General features: G+C 35.4%; 1 protein-coding gene across 6 annotated transcripts in view; it reads left to right on the forward strand.

Moving 5' to 3' along the window:
• The window catches only part of DCC (DCC netrin 1 receptor), a 1,568,393-nt gene that overhangs the window by 1,199,402 nt on the left and 350,028 nt on the right, over positions 1-18,963 (forward strand). For all 6 annotated transcript variants that reach the window (XM_021073445.1, XM_021073448.1, XM_021073456.1 and 3 more), the window contains one exon: positions 6,728-6,777. In XM_021073445.1, the coding sequence (XP_020929104.1) occupies positions 6,728-6,777 (50 nt within the window). The remainder of the gene's footprint in view (positions 1-6,727; positions 6,778-18,963) is intronic.

The following is an 18,963-nucleotide window of genomic DNA, read 5'->3' on the forward strand; positions in this document are numbered from 1 at the left end:
CTCCAACATATACCTCTTTTTTTTGGGGGGGGTGAACCTGGGGCATATGGAAGTTCCCAGGCTAGGGATCTAAGCAGAGCTGCAGCTGTCGGCCTATGCCATAGCCACAGCAACACGCGATCTGAGCTGCATCTGTGACCTCCATCACAGCTCAAGCTGGATCCTTAACCCACTGAGCAAGGCCATGGATCAGACCTGCATCTTCATGGATACTTGTCGGGTTCTTAACCCACTGAGCCACAAGGAGAACTCTCTCCTAGATATACCTCTTAATTTGAAAATAAGTCTTGAAAATTTAGGCCAAATAATCCAGCATTGAAAGTATTGAAACTGAATATGTTTGAAAATTTATACTTTTAGTTGTACCTTGCCTAACAAAGGAAAGATTAGACTTATTTTTTTAAATGCCATGAAAAAGAGGAAGAGATCATACGGAAGAGGATGAATTTGACAAAGCAGTATCAGAGAAAACTAGAGATCTAAGAAATGAATGAAAATGAAATATTGGGAAGTTTAATGAAAAGTGAAAATAAAAGCACAGCAAAGCATAAGATATGGGGCCAGTGACAATTCAGGCAGGTGCAAAAATGTAGAGATGTGACCTCTATGAATATTAACAAGGCAGCAAGCTATTTCCTTTCAGCAACAGTTTCCATGTTGGTGTGTGTAATTCTATAAATTATTGATCTTTTGAATTTCAGAAAAAAAAAATGACTTTAGTTTGTAATTCCTTGACCGATCCACTATTCTTTAATCTGGGAAAATATCTGGGTGGATATTTCATAAAAGTGAAATGAGGAAGGGCAGGCGTGTTATTAAGGACAGGGCAGAGAAGACACAGGAGTAATGTTCATTTGCAATTTCAATGTAAAAAATAGTTTATGTGGGATACCACTTTGGTTTCATTTTTAATGTAATTCTTAAGCCCATCCATCTGATTCTGTTATTGAAGACAGACTATGTATTGGCGGAATAAATTACTTCACAACTTATAATTATAAAAATAAAAGGAAAACAAATGAAAATGAATATTTTACATAATTTATGTAGATTTCATTCACACTCTGAACTGTAATGCTGTGACCTTATTCTCTACTTTGGTTTCAAATGTCCTAAGTGAGAAAGATAGATGATTACTCATTAATCCAAGAATCATTATTTAGAAGTATTGCAACATTCAGGATTTAGAAAATGCCTATCATTAACTAAAAGGATTTCATGACCCTAATCCAACACACGTCACTGTGCAAGGGACCCCAATTTCCCTCTCTCAGATGCATTTGGTAGAGAAAGCATGAACTTCAGGAGTCCCTAGGATTGGATATGCCAACCTCCTCTGCATTCAGCTTTACAATCAACTCATCTCTTTTACTTCAATCTGATGTCCTTTCCTCTCTACTGAAGCTGTCCACGCTTAGGTCACATATAGATGACTTTAATTATAATTAATAGCTACCTGCTTCCCAGTTGGAAGTCATAAAGTCCTCTTCTCTTTGACCTTCTGCATGTTCTAAAAGGGAGATATTGTGAAAATCAAATGGCTAAACCATATAAGCTTCTGAAACAGGAGCATAGTATATATTTAAATGTCTCTCTCATTGTACTAAAATTTCCTTAATTGCAAAGGATGACATTATATTCATCTCTGTATCCCTCCTAACTCAGTAAACATTTATTGAAATTAATCAGACAGTTCAGCCAAACCTGCACAAATGTTTGTAAGTATAGACTCATATTTAAGACTTCCGATTTGTGTGACTAGTTTAACATAAGATTGTGTCTAAACATGTGGGTATGTTAGAGAGCATCATATTTCTTTTAAGGCGAGAGAAATTCTTATCATAAAATTGTATATCAGGGCCATAGAAAAATTGAATAAAAACAAAAATGAAATGCAAATAACTTTTTTTCTGAATTAATTATCTCCAAGGTATCCCTTTATGCAGAGATGCTTATAAAGATTTTATCCTGATGAGCTGTCATCTCTCATTGAGCTCTGCTTTAATTGTTTTTCTGGAAAGAAACATTACTTTTTGTTCAAATTCCTCCACCTAGAGTATCATTGGTTTACTATCCTCTACTTCTTCACACCATTGTGATAGTAGAGCATCAATCTAGGCAGCCTGATATTTAGTGTAAAATGTAAGTAGTTTTGCCTGTTTGTTCCTAAACACCGTCTCTTGAACTAGTTGACATGAATAGGCCATTCACTGACTTTATGAATAAATGGTAACAGTTATTATTGTCCATGCCAACTTGCCCTGTGTCCAAAAGCAGAGGGACCACATTTCATAGGCAAACTTAACTATAGGAATGTGCTTCTTACTGTTATCACTAGTATTTATTTAATACTGACTAGTATAAAGCCCTGTTCTGTATACTTCACAACATTGTATTTTTCTGTGCTTGACAGATGACAAAACTAAGACAGAGGCCACAAAAGCTAGAAGCTAGTAAGCATCAGGGCTAGGTCATATACGCTAGTAAGTAAAGAAGTCAATGTGGAAATATCTTGAGTTTCTCTTATTCCATAATAAATGTCTCACATCAGTTCACTCAAGAAAAAAGCTCATAGTTATATATGTTATTTCAGTCCATAAATTATGTGTACAAGACAGCACACACTTGCTCAGGGGAGGAATTTCAGTGACTCTATGTGTGATTCATTTACAAATATGGGAATTTAATCTATACTGCAGAATTCTTCACCACCATGTGTTTAAACCAGCGTGTTCCACCATATTAAGAGGAGTTTCCAGACCAAATAACTTTGATTGGCTTTAATGAACCTATTGTAAATGATAAATTACTTGACATTTTGAAAAGAAAAGCAATGATCTAGGTGCTTCCCCTCTTGAAACAATGAAGTTTTGTCAAATAAGACAAAGAAAGAAAAGAGCCAATAGATAAATGTGGATTCCATTTTCCACTAAGCATCTAATCCTATCTATTGTGTCTATTTATTTGTAAATAATATGGAAATTGATAGTGATAAGGAGAGAATAGCAGTTGAAAACCAAAAATACTCTAGAAAAAATTATCCACTTTCTTTCCTATGTAAAATAAGAATAGCCACTGTACTCTCAATGAAAAGCAAAATTTATATTGCATAAAAAGACAAAACTCATCAAACCATTGTTATAAATCCACCTTTGGGACTTGATGACTTTAAATTCCTAATACAGAAAAGTATCAAATGGTGGTAGTTACAAAAAGAACATATATTTATTCTTTTTCTTACATATTCTTGGCTTTCTAAAATGAAATGTTAAATGTCATTTATAAACTTTTATTAAAATGGCATTTAAGGATTACACATCAACTAGCACATAGCTAGAACAAAATGTAAGATACCTTCTCTTTCCTCCAAAATTCAATCGCTCATCATAAATTTGGTTAGTGTTACCAAAATAATATTATTTAATTGGTCAAAAGTGGGTGTAATATGATTAGTAACATATAAGTGTAAATATTACAGTATTATGTGAAACATAAACTAGAAATAGTTTTCATGTTCATGAAACTACTTCTTATTATTTAATATTAAGATACTTATTATTTCCAATCTTTATTTTTAAAGAATTATATTTTTCTGATGTTTGTGCAATTATAAGAATTGGAACATAGCATTTTTTTTCCATTTTGTACCTATTTTAATTTTTGTCACTTTACAGAATAATATGAATCTGGAGCATATTCTATATTCATCCTAATTGTGAGAATATCAGTTTTGTTTTTTTTTTGTTTTTTTTTTTTGTCATTCTTCTGATTACACAAATTGCTGTTATTTCCAGCTTATCTTTAACTTTTTCTTTTTTGAGAAAGGAAATGGATAGACATCTTATGAAAGCTTGTATATTCTTCCCTTTCCTGGACACTGGACTGAGATGTACAACCCTCTGTGAAGATAATTCAGGGAAATCTTGTTTCATTAATGTAGCATTTGTAGAGCTGAGTAGATGTGAGTGCTGCAGATGCAAAAGAGCCCTTCTGATTATTTTGGCTTTAGAAAAAATAAAGATCTTAATGTTTTAATATTGGTAATCTAAAAATGGAATGTTAGCTATAAAAGGATGAAAATTTTAGAGATGAGTTAGAAGATAAATTGATGTGTTAATAAAAGCATACTTTAAGAAATTAACAAAAGATGTTATCCAAAAGCCACTAAATGTGTGAAAAGATCGTCAGCATTCCTAGTCTTCCGGAAAAAGCAGATAAATACATCAAGTTCCTACTAAATGTCTCAGATGGAAAATATTGATAAAAATGGAATGTTGGTAAGACTCTGGAGCAACTGGAAATTTGCTACATTATTAATATGAGTGTAAATTGACACAATCACTTTAGAAATCTTTGTATCTTTTTTTTTTTTTTTTTTTTTTTTTAATTTATGACTGCACCCATAGCATATGGAAGTTCCTGGGTCTGCAGCAACCTAGCCACTGCAATCAGATTCTTAACCCACTGTGCCATACAGGAATTCCAGAAAACTTTGTGTTTGTTAAAACTTAACATATGTTTAACTCTCTTAGGGAGTTCCATTTCTATCAGTATTTTCACTCCTAGTTATATAATGAAGGAAAGGAGTATAGTTATCTACCAAAAGACACATATAAGATTTTCATAGCAGCTTTATTCTCATAAATCCAAACTAGAAATTGATATCAATGCCATTCCTCAATAGAATGGGTAAATATAAATTAGAATAGTCATATAACACTATGGAGCAATGAAACAGAAAAAAATATTGCTATATACAGCAATATGAATGAATCTCACACACACACACAAAAAAAAACTAATAAGCTAAGAAACCAGCCTGGGGAGAAAAAAACCAACAACTATGATTTCATTTTTAGCAAGCTTAAAAACAAATTAATCTATCAAGTTAGAGGTCATAATACATAGACAGAAGGGTATTGACTAAGAAGGGACACTAATGAGGTTTCAAGATTAGCTGAACATGTTCTATATCTTGATCTAGGTGGTGTTTAAATGGGCCCCCCCCCCACATACACACACAACTTTATCCAGTCACACATTCAAGACTTGCATATTTTCCTATATCAATATGATTCCAAATTTATTGGGCAAAACCCTAAGTATGAACAAATTTTCTTATAATCTTATAAATATTTCTATTTATTGATTCATTCAACATGTATTTGCTGTGTGTATACCATATACTTGACACACAGCAGTATTGGGGATGTAGCATCAAAAGAACAAATCCTCTGGTTCCTGTGAGAGTTACAGTCTATATTTGATAAGAAAACCATAATAGAACTAAAATAAATTAAATAATAAAGTCTATCTCCTGAACAATAAAATATTTTTGAAAGAATACTTATTGACCTAATTCATGAAATGCAAACTTCTGGTAAATATTTTATCACAAGTTCCATTGGTAATACCTTTTAACAAGGACTAAGATAAGAAGTTCAAAATCAAAAGTGATTAAAATTTTTAGCATGTCCAGAAAAGTCCAGGAGCTAATAGTTAAGTAAGGATTTATCTGTTCATTCAATTATTGTCAGTAAATATTAACTGAATGTCAGTTTGGAGGATGAAAAGATTAATCAGACATATATGATGCCTTCATAGTGATTACTTTCAGACAGTAAAATTAGAGTAGGGCATAAATAAAGATAGGGTAAATATAAATGCCCTAGAAAAACATAGATGTTGTTCAAGTTCAAGATAAAGAAGGGGGAGGGGGGCATGACAAAAAAGGCCCTTAAATTTTTAAGGATGTTGAAAGCATTTCTTCTCTATTAAATTTATAAATTTTCCATAAATGAGGATAACTAATACTCAGATTAATCTATATGAAGCATTTATTGAGTTCTACTTATATGCTTATTATGGGGCAGAGATTTTTCTTTTTCTTTTATAATTTACCCAAGATATATAGAAGAGTACTACTTAACACATAACAGCTATTCAGTGAATGCCTGTCTTTGAATTACTCACATGATATAATATTCACTTTTTGATATAGTAAATATTCATTACAAATATTATAAAGAAAGTAAGTAGTACATGTTCTCCCTCCATTCACAAAGGAGTGGAGCAATCACAATGCAAGTAAAAGAAATGAAATACCTAGAAAACCCACAAAGAAAATACATGGCTTCTTTGTTAATAGAATTGACTCATCTGATGTTATTTGCTAACCTGCCTGCATCTCTGACACAGGTTTAATTACATGCCACTAAAAAAAAGGTGGGGGGATGTATTTCTTCTTTTCACTTTTTAAGAGATAATAAATATTGCATTAAAGGGATTAAGCAACATGGGTGACCATTAGAATGACATATTTCATCATAAAACCATGCAGATCCTGAAATGTGCAATATCTTAAGGCTTTAAAACCACCCTAGGAAACCTCCTGTGTGTTTTTATTGTTTCTTCTGCAAGGTTATCACCAAAAAGCTGTAATTAAATGGCAGCATTTAGTATCACGGCAGGCGCTCTGTTGCCTAACAATTTGGGTGGGTGGAGGGTACTCCCTAGATGGATAACTGGCTTACCAAGCGAGGAAAAAATAAACAAATGCAATTATTTTTCCTCTCTCTAGGAAAAAATTTGAAATGCCACCCGGAATCACCTACCTAATTATCATTATGAACATGAAAAAAAACACATTTTCTCTTTTCAAAAAGGGTTGGGGTTTCTCTATTGTGACTTTAGCAATAATGATCTCATTTTATTTTATTTCTTTTAGTGCCAAGTGCCCCACCTCAGAACGTCTCCCTGGAAGTGGTTAATTCAAGGGTGAGTTGTGGAAAGGTTTATGACTTCATTACCAGTACATGTGTTAACTTTCAATCCACCACCCCCTGGGTTGGGTGAATGGTGGGTTCCATGTGGGGAAATATTCCAAAACAAAGCAGTGAGTGGCATGAGTCCCAAATGGTCCACCATACTTGAATTAATTAAAGGAAGGACTTATTTGCTTTTAGTACACTTGATTTTATAATTGTTATAATGAGTAAAGTCTACTCAATCAGGTAACAAGTTTATCTATTTACCTATACTTACCTGTATGGGTATAATGTGCTAGATGGAACCAATGAAGGTGGGCATGAAAAAAGCAGTTTCAAGAATTTCAAGAGAGGAGAGAGAATTGGTTTCCTGGTAGATTTAATTAGACTTGAGTATTTCATCATTAACCCTGTCCTTCCCTTATAAATGTAGACATTGAATGCTGTTCTTCAGGTCCAGTAAAGTTGTTTTTATAAAGCAGTGTTAACCTGTTATTAGCGTTTTCCTGACCTGAAAAGTTGATAGAACTTTCAAAAGGGCTTGAATTAGTCTAGGCATAGCTGAAGATAAGGAGTTTAATGCCAGGATCAGTTTTCTAGAAGTATGTCCTTATTTCAAGTGTGTCTTACTCAGCATTGGAAGTAAGCCAGAGCCCTAGAGTGAAGCAAAAACAGGGTTCATCTGGCTTGCCTCTGTCATCATCCGGTTGTGTGTACTCAGGGAAAGAATATAACTATCCCTGGGTCTCAGTGAAGAGATTGGCCAAACTGGTCTCTAAGCTTTAGTGGACAACAGGGAAATTATATGTGTCTTAGAGAAGCACATACTCTGGTTTTTAATCCTAGCTTTCCCTTTTAATAACTGTGCATGATGTTAGGAAAGTTTCCGGAGTTCCCATCGTGGCTCAATGGTTAACAAATCCGACTAGGAACCATGAGGTTGAGGGTTCAATCCCTGGCCTCGCTCAGTGGATTGAGGATCCGGCATTGCGGTGAACTGTGGTGTGGGTCACAGATGCGGCTTGAATCCCACGTTTCTGTGGCTCTGGCATAGGCTTGTCAGCTACAGCTCTGATTAGACCCCTAGCCTGGGAACCTCCATATGCTGTGGGTGAGGCCCTAGAAAAGGCAAAAAGACAAAAAAGAAAGAAAGTTTCCAACTGACAAACCTCAGTTTCTGTATTCATAACATTTGAATATTAATCTCTTCCTTATTGATTTATCCTGAGGAAGTAGCAATGTAGCACATGCTATGGATCTAATTTAGCTTCTGTATCTAACACTTCACTCAGTGTGTATAGTTCCTTGCCATATTTTGCAGAAGTCTCTGATGAAGCCATATTATGTGATTTTGATCAGATTTACTTCTGTCAAGTGAATGTATCTTTTGGAGGTAGTGAAATATCTCTGAAATGGTTACTGTCTTGTATTTATAAGCACTGTATAGGGTAAGGGCAAATGAAACAAATTTAAAATTAGAAGAGAGAAAAAGAAGTGAATTTAGGGAGAAAAAATGAGCTAATAGAAAATAACCAGAAATAAACATCCCCCTTAAAATGACACTGTTATTTACAACAGCATTAAATGTTTAGAGGTTGTGCTATTTAAACTCAAAGATTGCCAAATCAAAGTCAAGTTGATATTTACAGTTACTGCAAGCTGTTTATGAATGAGACTCGGAGAACATATTATAGTTTCTCTTGTTTTAATGAGTTTTATTAGCGTTTTCACCCACTTTATATCTTTCCTCCAGGACAGAACATAGAAATTGATATAAGCTAGTTTGTGTGTGTATGGTTATATCCCTTAAAAGTCTACTCTGGTAAAGGATGAATGTTTTCCTCTAAAATGTGAATAAGGCATTATTGAATGACCCCAGATCCTGACTATATTTGAATATGAATGTATTACCTCCTTGGTAAGGAAATACCTGAATTGCAAAATTGCTTTTCACACACAAAATTGCTTTTCACAAAATTGCTTAAATACACACACACACACACATACACACACATTTGTTTACAAATATCACCAGCCATCTTCTTCTAGAGGCTGCAGTGTTTGCAGCAACCAAATGTAAATAAATATATCTGTTTCTGTCCCCCTGGAGTTATCTCTGTAATGTTGCACTACCAGAAATTGTAACTGATTCATTGGCTTTTCACAAGGAACACAGTAGGTCCAGGCACTGGAAAGCTTCTTAGTCTCTCCCTCCTTCTGTTATCTTATTTCCTATTTTTAAGGAATTATAAATTATTTTTCTTGTATTGTTAGCAAGAGGAAAAGAACTGGGTGACCAAAACAATATTTTATCATTCCCACTATGCTGATGTAGAGAAAGACAATAACAACATTCTATTTCAATATTCTTTTATTTGAAACAAAGTTTCTTGAATATACTGATACTTGCCCCCGACGATTAGGATTTCAAGGAGGAAAAAAAAAATGTTTAAAAAGAATCATTGTGGTTGAATAAGTGCTGTATTCTTTTAGACTAGAATTAGAATTATGACTTCTGTGTTACTCATTTTACTTGGGATTTTTATGCAATGTAGAAGGAAAAATCTTTTTAAAATTTCATTCTACATCATATCTGAAATTATTGAACTTAATTGATCATATATTAATACTCAATGAGGAGATATGGTAGTGTTAATTTGCGCACATACAACTAGAATTTCTGTACATAGATGTGAGAAGTCACTACAAGGTATAAAATGACAATTTATAGATATGCGTTATGGTTATGGCTGCTAATAAGCCAATTGGACCAAGAAATCATGTTCCAGGCTATGCAAACAGAGGGATCCTTATACATTTAGATAAAATAATTTTTATACAATATTGTTTTTGAAAATCCAGCATAGTAGACTACCTTTATAAAGCTATACTCACAAATCAGGCTGGATTTTCTTTCTGCAGGCTGCCTGTGAACACAGATTTCATTTTGAAGGAATGGCTTGACCTATAGATATTCATTTTAGGTAATAGTTGTGATGAGTTGGTTATTTTTTACACTATTTTTTTTTAGCCAGAAATAATATCTTCACAAGAAAAGAGAATAGTGGTTTATAGTATAGACTTTACAATGTGAATTTTGTTAGGAAAACTTTTTATAAGGATAATTTTCTTGAGATTTTACTTTGAAATTCAATTATTATTTGAAGAAATATTACAACTTAAATTAGTTGGCTGGTATATAAAGTACACGCTTGTGGAATGTAAAGAGCTTAATAAGTTGGCACTTGAGTGTTCCTATTTCTAATACATAAATTCTGAGAATAAGACGTGTTGATGAAAAAAATACACAACCTGAAAGTTGAGAGTTAAGTTTGTTTTTTTTGTTTGTTTGTTTTTGTCTTTTGTCTTTTGAGGACAAAAACCCACAGCATATGGATGTTCCCAGGCTAGGGGTCTAATCAGAGCTGTAGCTGCTGGCCTACACCAGAGCCACAGCAACACCAGATCCAAGCTGCATCTGTGACTTACACCACAGCTCACAGCAACGCTGGATCTTGAACCCACTGAGCAAGGTCAAGGATCGAACCCGCAACCTCATGGTTCCTAGTCGGATTCGTTTCCGCTGTGCAACAATGGAAACTCCAAGAGTTAGGTTTTATTTGGGGCAAAATTAGGACTTAAGTTTGGAAGACAGTATCACAGAGAAATTGCTGAGAAATTGCTCTGAGGCTGTGAGGAGCTAGGATATACAGGGGTTTTTGCAACAAAATGCAGGGAGCAAGGACAAAAGAGGCCTGGGCTCACTAAAATCATTCCTTTGATATGCACCTCTGCTATCAGGGCCAGTATCCTGAGTTTTCACAGCCTGCAGGACTCACTGGCTCTCACCCTTGGAGACATTATTTATCCTTAACTACAGTCCAGGCTGAAATACCACCCAAGGAGGAAAAGGGGGAACCTCGGAAGTTGATAAAGGTGACTGGGAGGTGCATGCAGCATACACACATTTTAAGAAAGTGTGTTGCTGATCTCCTGAAGATTACTACCAGTCACAAGGAGCAGGCATCACCATGAAGGATTTTAGTGTTTTCTAGGTAGGAGGAGATGCAAGATTTGGGCTCATAAATTCTTCTCCTGAAGATATCTACCCATCCAAATGCCCATTTTTCCAGTTTCCCCAGAGCACAGAGTGCCTCGCTCCTGCTCTCCACCCTGAGCTACATGCAGGGGGTGCCGCGAGTTGGTAGCTGCTGCGGCTCATGTTTTATTCCATGTAGAGGCTGATGGCAAGTGCCAAAGTTCAGTTCACAGACTATATAGAAAATCTTGAGATCCAAGGTGTTCGAATTCTTTTAGTAGCTTTTTGAGATCTTGGAAAATCACTGTGACTTAATATCATTTATTCTTGTAACATTTACCATGTCTTTACTATGTATCTACTCTACGATTGTGTTTGTGTGTGTGTATCTGTGTGTAAACGTAATGCTATTGACATGATCCAGTCTTTGCCTTCATGGAGCACACTGGGCAGAAAGGAAACAGGTGAAAGAAAATTCAGCTTTCATATAACCACATTTAATCACCTGTAACTCTTCAAAGCTGACGCTTTATCCTCATTGATAAAATGAGAGAATTATAGAGATCATCTCTAACATCTCTGTGTCTCCAAACATCCTCAACTGTATTTTCACTTGTTATGCCTTTTTTCAATCATTTTATCTTTGCAGAATTAGAGAAAATGGCACAGGCATATTGATTCGAATGTCCTAGACTTTAACTCACAAGGCCAGGTATTTATCAACTGAGCACTATGGGGTGATTGCAAGGAATGAAATATTAAATCCAAATAAGAAAAAAACAAGATCCCGTATATCAATAGTCATGGATCATTGTGCAGGTTTAGAATTTTTAAGCAGAGAATATTGGATTCCTCTTGTTATATCACTGTACACATCTCTTAAGTTGAAATTCCTATCCTTTATCTGTGTGGATATTATTTTTTTGAGCTCCTGAAAGGGGGATACCCAGTTATTCACTCACAGTTCAGTAGTGTGTCTGGTGCCCTCACTGCAACAGTAGAAAATACGACTGGTTATCTTTCTGCATCTTAAAGCATCCCGTTCCCCCATGTGTCAGCATAATTTAGCATGCTTAAATAACTTGAAAATTACTGTAGCAATTGTGAAACTCTCTTTACCCAGAAACTGCCCAAATGGAGAATTAAAAGATCAACTTCCAACTTCAGAAAACAAACCAGTCATTCTGGCCCCAGGTGCTTTAACATCTTTTTAAATTTAATAAATTAATCAATTAGTGTTTTAATAATACAGAGAATCTTAAGTGGTGTATTGTTGGGTAGCCTCAGAGGGCTGTGCTTCTGAAGATGTGGTAGGACAAGGAGGGTTTTGACTGGAGTCTTTGTTTTCAGTTATTAGGCTACTGATAATTCTCTTATTGACAGATGTGACAGCCAAGTGGATCCTGAGGGATTCATTTGCATTTGACTCCCAACTGGGATATTCACTTGGTAGCCACTGTGAGCATAAGTGTGAAAATAAGGAGAAGGGGAGAAACTGGAGAGATGAAAAGGCAAGTGTGATTGATGATGTTAATTTGCAGGTCTTAAGTTTTGTCTTTTTATTTTCTAAAGTCAGGGCTGTTTTCTCTTGGCTGTCCAGAGGACACTTGCTTTCTGGAGTTCCTATTGTAGCTCAGTGGGTTAAAAACCCAACATAGGGGAATTCCCATTGTGGTGCAGCGGAAACAAATCTGACTAGTAACCATGAGGTTATGGGTTTGATCTCTGGCCTCGCTCAGTGAGTTAAGGATCTAGCATTGCCCTGAGCTGTGGTGTAGGTTCATATGCAGCTTGGATCCTGCATTGCTGTGGCTGTGGCGTAGGCCAGCAGCTGTATCTCCAATTTGACCCCTATCCTGGGAACCTCCAAATGCTGTGGGTGCAGCCCTAAAAACCAAAAGAAAAAGAACCCAACATAGTGTCCTTGAGGACTCAGTTTCAATCCCTGCCCCTGCTCAGTGGGTTAAGGACCTGGCGTTGCCTTGGCCATGGCAAAGGTCACTGCTGCAGCTCTGATTCAGCCTCTATCTTCCATGTGCTGCGGGTGCAGCTATAAAAAGAAAACAAAACAAAACAAAAAACAAGCAAAAAAAAAAACCCACTGCTTTTCGCTCCATCACATCTTCCCTGAAACCATGCCATTCACACAGGTATTCTGGAACCACTTCTACTATCTTACCGTGATGCTTATAAATGTTGACTTTCCTCTTCTATGTTGTAGATAGCTCATGAGGAAGAAAAAAAACTGTTTTTGTTTCTCTCTGTATCATCCTAAGTCCTTCATAAAATACACTTTGACCACTGAATTATTTGGAGCCAGAGCTCTGAGTTTTCTCCTCACAAAAATGGTGAGTTTCTGCAATAAATTTAATATAGAAAAGGAAGAGACATGGAAGACCTTAAATGATTGACTCCAAGTGAAGATAAATTAGAAACTGGCATTTACAATCCTCACACTGGTATATTGACTCAATCATAATATACAGAACAGAACATATCTACTTAAAAATAGTGTCTTGAGTTCAGTTCAAATGCATGTAGATCTCATCTTTATTTTAGTTGCTGACCCCTTCATTTATTCATTCTATGACTATTGTTTGTGTGTGATGATGTCCAGGGAAAGATAATTGAGATCATTTTGGGAAGAGAGTAAGGATATAAGCACAGTTACAAGGAAGGGAATGTTTCCTGATAGTTCATTCTTATCATCTAGTTTTTGTGTTTTTTTTTGTCTAGAATTTGTAGAATAGACCAGATAAAAAGTTTGTATTGTGTTAAAATCAGGCAACATATAATAATTCATGAAACTCCCTCAAAAATAAAACTGTGCTTGCTCTGTAATTTGGATAGAACCCATCTTTAAAGATCTGCCATCCTACTTAATTTTTTGAAAAATACTTAATAATTATTGTCGTAAAATATGCATAAGGAAAAATTTGCCATTTTAATCATTTTTTGTAAGGCAGCACAATTGCTTTTTTAAATTTTTTATTATAGTTGGTTTACAATGTTCTGTCAGTTCTTCTGTACAGCAGAGTGACCCAGTTATGCATATATTCACTCTCTTTCTCATATCATCTTCCATCATGTTTCAACACAAGTTCCCTGTGCTATGTAGCAGGACCTCATTGCTTTCAAGTTATGAACCTGATGAGTATCCATGAGGATGTGGGTTTGACTCGTGGCCTCTCTCAGTGGGTTAAGGATCAGACATTGCTGCAAGATGTGGTGTAGGTCACATTTGCAACTTAATCCTGCATTGCTATGGCTGTGTGTAGGCTGGCAGCTGCAGCTCTGATTTGACCCCTAGCTTGGAAACTTGCATATGCTGCAGGTGCTGCCCTAAATAGCAAATAAATAAATGACTAAAATTAACCTTTTTAAAATATACAGTTTATTGGCATAGGTAATTCACATTTGTATCCAATCATCACCAGCATTCATCTCCAGAACTCTTTTTGTCTTCTCACACTGAAACTCTGTCTCCATTGTATAATAATTACCCATCCTTCTCCTTCTTCCAGGCCTTGCAACCACCATTCTGCTTTCTGTATCCTTGTGTATGTTATAAAAGAGTGAAGAAAAGAATTCTTGGAAAAATTTATGATTGCCTGTTCATTTTATCTTAATAGTAGAATGAAGCACTTTTAAAGGGAAATAAAGGATTTAAGGAACCATAATTGTTAAGAACATAGGCTTGTGCTTTAACTCGCTTGGAAGAAACACCTCTCTTCCCATTATTGATACTGCTTTCAGAATACTTCTGTTCCAAATTTCCATACTTAGGAATTTTTTTTATTTTTATTTTTATTTTTTTTGTCTTTTTGCCATTTCTAGGGCCTCTCCCGCCGCGTATGGAGGTTCCCAGGCCAGGGGTCGAATCGGAGCTGCAGCTGCCGGCCTAAGCCAGAGCCACAGCAACTCAGGATCAGAGCTGTACCTGTGACCTACATCACAGCTCACAGCAACACCGGATCCTTAACCCACTGAGCAAGGCCAGGGATCGAACCCACAGCCTCATGGTTCCTAGTCAGATTCATTAACCACTGAGCCATGACAGGAACTCCTATGAATTATTTTTTTAAAACCTACTGATAAAGCCAACTGTTATAGTTAATAATAAGGAACTAGAAATATATGCATAGGATTGTTCTGGAGTAACTCTGGGGAACATAATTTGGGTCACCAGTCACAGTTTTGTATTCCATCACAGTGGAGATCAGAGCTCCTAACTTAATCCTAAATTGATCCTTTCTGAAGTTCCAATAAGTCAATAGTTTCCATCTTTTTTAGTGAAAACACAATGAATAGATAAATTATGAATGGGAAGGATATTAAGACAGTAAAAAATTTTTGATAACCAATTTTTAAATAATATAAATATATCATGTCATTTAAATGCATTCTGTAAATAGGTTGAATAAGAGAATACTCTGGAAATTCTAAGCATATCCTTATATCACTCTATCACTTTCTTAGAACCATTCTTCACAAAGTCTATCCCAGAGGATACTTATCTCATGATAATTTTCTAAACTACGATTTTTTTTAATGGTGAGAAAATAAATCCCCTATTAAAGATATAAAATGCTGTGAAAAGTTTTTGTTTAATTTGGCTTTGTCCAAATGATTTTCTACAAAGTATTTTATTGTAAATACTCTATTTAAAACTTTTTCAGTCAATTATTTTTAACAGCATGATATACAGTCCAAACCAGAACCACGTACTCCATAAATTGAGCAATCTTATCCCCACAAAAATTATGGTTTTTGTCTGAATTAATTTGAAATAAAATATAAATTCAGTGGGGAAAAAAAGAAGAAGAATTAATGAAAAGCTAAAAGTGAATCTAGGAACAATCTTTATAAAGTGCCTGTGTATATAACTAAAGAATAGAGGATTAAAAACCATGTGATTTGAATAAGTTAGAAGTGATTAAATCTCCATGTCTGCATGAGATTTTTATAACATAAACAAGATAGAAATACCTTTTCTAGACATTCTCATCTTCATATTTCAAACACTTACGTACATTACTTTCTTACCATTGTGTGTTTTGAGGTTTTATTTTGCTCTTTCCAAATGTATTCTAGTCACTGCCACTTAGTATACCAGCACTAAGGGTTATGACAGAGAGTATAAAATATGTGATAGAATGCCACTGTCTTTTTGAGTTCTAGTCTCACTTTAATATCACCTTGTAATTTGGACTTCATCACACACATTTCTAATGGATCCAATTCTGTTTGACTCTGAAGGCAAAGCTCACTTTGGCCTTTCCATGAAATTTAATGAGATTTCCCTCAAGTCATACATTTTTGAAAAGTGGGAGGTTTAATAATGGGCTTAAATTAAATGAGCCTAGGTCTAGTGATAAGGTCTCTGATTTTAATTTAGTTCATGGAAGTTGCCCTTATAGTTGGAATGGTTGATTAGTTAGAGGACATGAATAGGTTCAGTCCTACCAGTAGGTAAAAGCAGTTACTAACTACGTGATTTGATTTTAGAGATGCTAAAACATTCATTTAATTCACTAGTGTAGCTTCAAATATTGTTTATCTTCTAAAACAACTGATAAAAATTATTTCATCTGAAAGACTTAAGGTATTAGCATGAGTTATTGTAATTAACATTTTGACACATATTTGAGGTGCCTAATTATAACTATAATAATAATGATAATAATGGCAGTAAGTAACTTATTTAGCAGGTATAGTGGGCCTGACAATGTCTTAATTAATTAAAGCACTATTTACTCCTTATAATAACCCTATAAGTTTTATGTGTTAAAACAATTATTGCAATATTAACTTTGAGCTGAGCTTCTTGCTGGTAAAGCTACAGTGAAGGCAGTCAAATGTTCTAAATTAAGCACAGTAATATGAAGGAGAGGAATCTAATTTAAATCAGATTCTCAGGGAAGGGCCTTTTAAGAAGATGACACTTGAACTAAGACAAGAATATGATAAAGGGCTAGTTTTGTCACACTTAGAATAAATCATTCCAAGTAAAGCTGATAACTAGTGCAAAAGCCTTGAGAAGGGACCCATGTGTGCATGAACATGAACTTGGAATATCAGCAATATGATTGGGTTATAGATCAGTGGGTCGAGGCTAGATCATCAGTGTTTTATAGAGCATGATAAAAATTGAGATTCAATCTGTGGACAGTGAAAACAGTTTTGAAAGGGGAGTGATCTCATTCAACTTTTTAAACGATAACACTGGCTGCTCTGAAGAAAATTATTGGGCAGAAGGCAGAGTGGAAGCAGAGAGACAAATTAGGATATGGTTGAGTGATCTATATAAGATGATTGTAGGTGAAATTTGGGATTCATTAGAGCAGAGGGAGAAAAGTTGAAAAAAAACGTATATGTTACATCTGGAGCCAAGAAGATTGGCTAATGGATTGGATTAAACACGCACACACCATGGAAAAGAAGTATCAAGGATGGAGACTAGATTTTTGTTCTAAAAAAAAAAGAGTGAATGAGTGAACTGTGGAGTTGTTTAATGAGATAAGGATGAATGGAGAAAAAATTGGTTTAGAGAAAACAGTTTTTTGACATGTCGAATTGGAGATGACTACTAGACATGCCATAAAGGATGTCAGTAGTGAGACAATTTGGTATATGAAACTGCAGGTCTATCAACTGGGCAGGAGATAGAAAGTAAGATGTCACTGTCATAATGATGACATGTAGGAAGAGATTATAGTTGGAAAAAAAAAGTCTAGATCTTAGGACACTACACTTTTAGAGATCGGACAGAGGAGAAGAAAGGTGGCAGGAAAAAACAAAGATGTTTAGTGTCATAGAAGTGAAAGGGGAGGAGTGTTTCCAAAAGGTGGGTGCTACCAACTATGTCACATATTGATGAAAGACATAGTAAAATAACAGCAGCAAAGTGACTGGGGAGAGGGAGTGTGAAAATGGAGAGAACATAAAGGGACTGCGTAGAGTGACTATAGATGATGTTTTTGAGAAGTTTAGTTCTGAATTTGAGCAAAGAAATGAATAGAATGAATAGTAATTGTAGGCAATGGTAAGCTTGAGGGACCTTTTATTGCTCTTTGGTTTGTATGTTTATTGTTTTTTTGTTTTTGAACTTGACAGATACTTCAGCTTTTGGAAGCAATGCAGTATGGGGGGGGGGTTAATTCACGGTTTGGAAGAGAGAGGGGAAACTTGCAAGAGAGCAAGCCTTCATTTAGGCTAAAAGACAGAGAATCCAAGAGACAAATGGAGGGAAATAGATCCATCAATCTTGGTAAGGTGAGCAAAAATGCAGGGAATAGGTGTGGATGCAGATGTGTCAGTTACTTTGGATCTGAGAAGATGAGAAGGATGAGAAAGATCATCACCAGAGGATCATTGCTTGGAGGATAAAGTATTGATGGTTTGAAGATGGGGAAAAAAGATGAACAACAGTTATTTCAGATTGCAGAAAGGATCATAATATATATGAACAGTGTGGACTAACCATTGGAGATTTATTGTCATGAATTTAAAGTGAAACTAGACAACGCTATCATGTTTCTTTTTCTTCCCATGGTTGGTTGCTTGGTTTCTCGTCTGGGGTTGGGTTTTATTCTGCTCAGAGTTTGTCAGAGGAGAAGGGGTTGGAGTTAACAGGTTTTGTAAGAGAGTGATTAAAAAGAAGACCCATGAAATCTAAACTGTCTAAAAAGAAAAGGAGGGCATGATTGGGGTGAGGTGTGATGCATAATGATAAAGTGATAAAGTCATTGGGTTGTATAAGTATCCTCATTTTAGCAAGGAGACCACTCATGCTTAGAGAGACCAGGAAATGTACCCCTGTGTCACACAGGGAGGAAGTGGCAGCACTGGGATCTGAACCTAGGGTAGGGTTGTTGGTTATTTGGCCACCTGTCTCCAAATTATAGAGTCTTATGAGGTAAGGGATACAAAGCAGAATTCAAAATAAGCTTTGCCTTCAAGTGGTTTAAGTTCTCAGTGGGAATAGTTCCCAGGCAGAAGGGAAGATCTAGATCACCAGCTAGGAGATGGATTCAATGATCCAATGAACATGGAATCCTGTGTGGAAAGTATAGGAAGAGATGGTTGTAAGGGCTGAGAAAGGAAAGCTAAGAAGAGAATAAAAATTAAAAAAAAATTCCCTGACTTCCCAGTTTT

The sequence above is a fragment of the Sus scrofa genome, chromosome 1, assembly GCF_000003025.6.
Source record: "Sus scrofa isolate TJ Tabasco breed Duroc chromosome 1, Sscrofa11.1, whole genome shotgun sequence".
NCBI classification, from domain to species: domain Eukaryota; kingdom Metazoa; phylum Chordata; class Mammalia; order Artiodactyla; family Suidae; genus Sus; species Sus scrofa.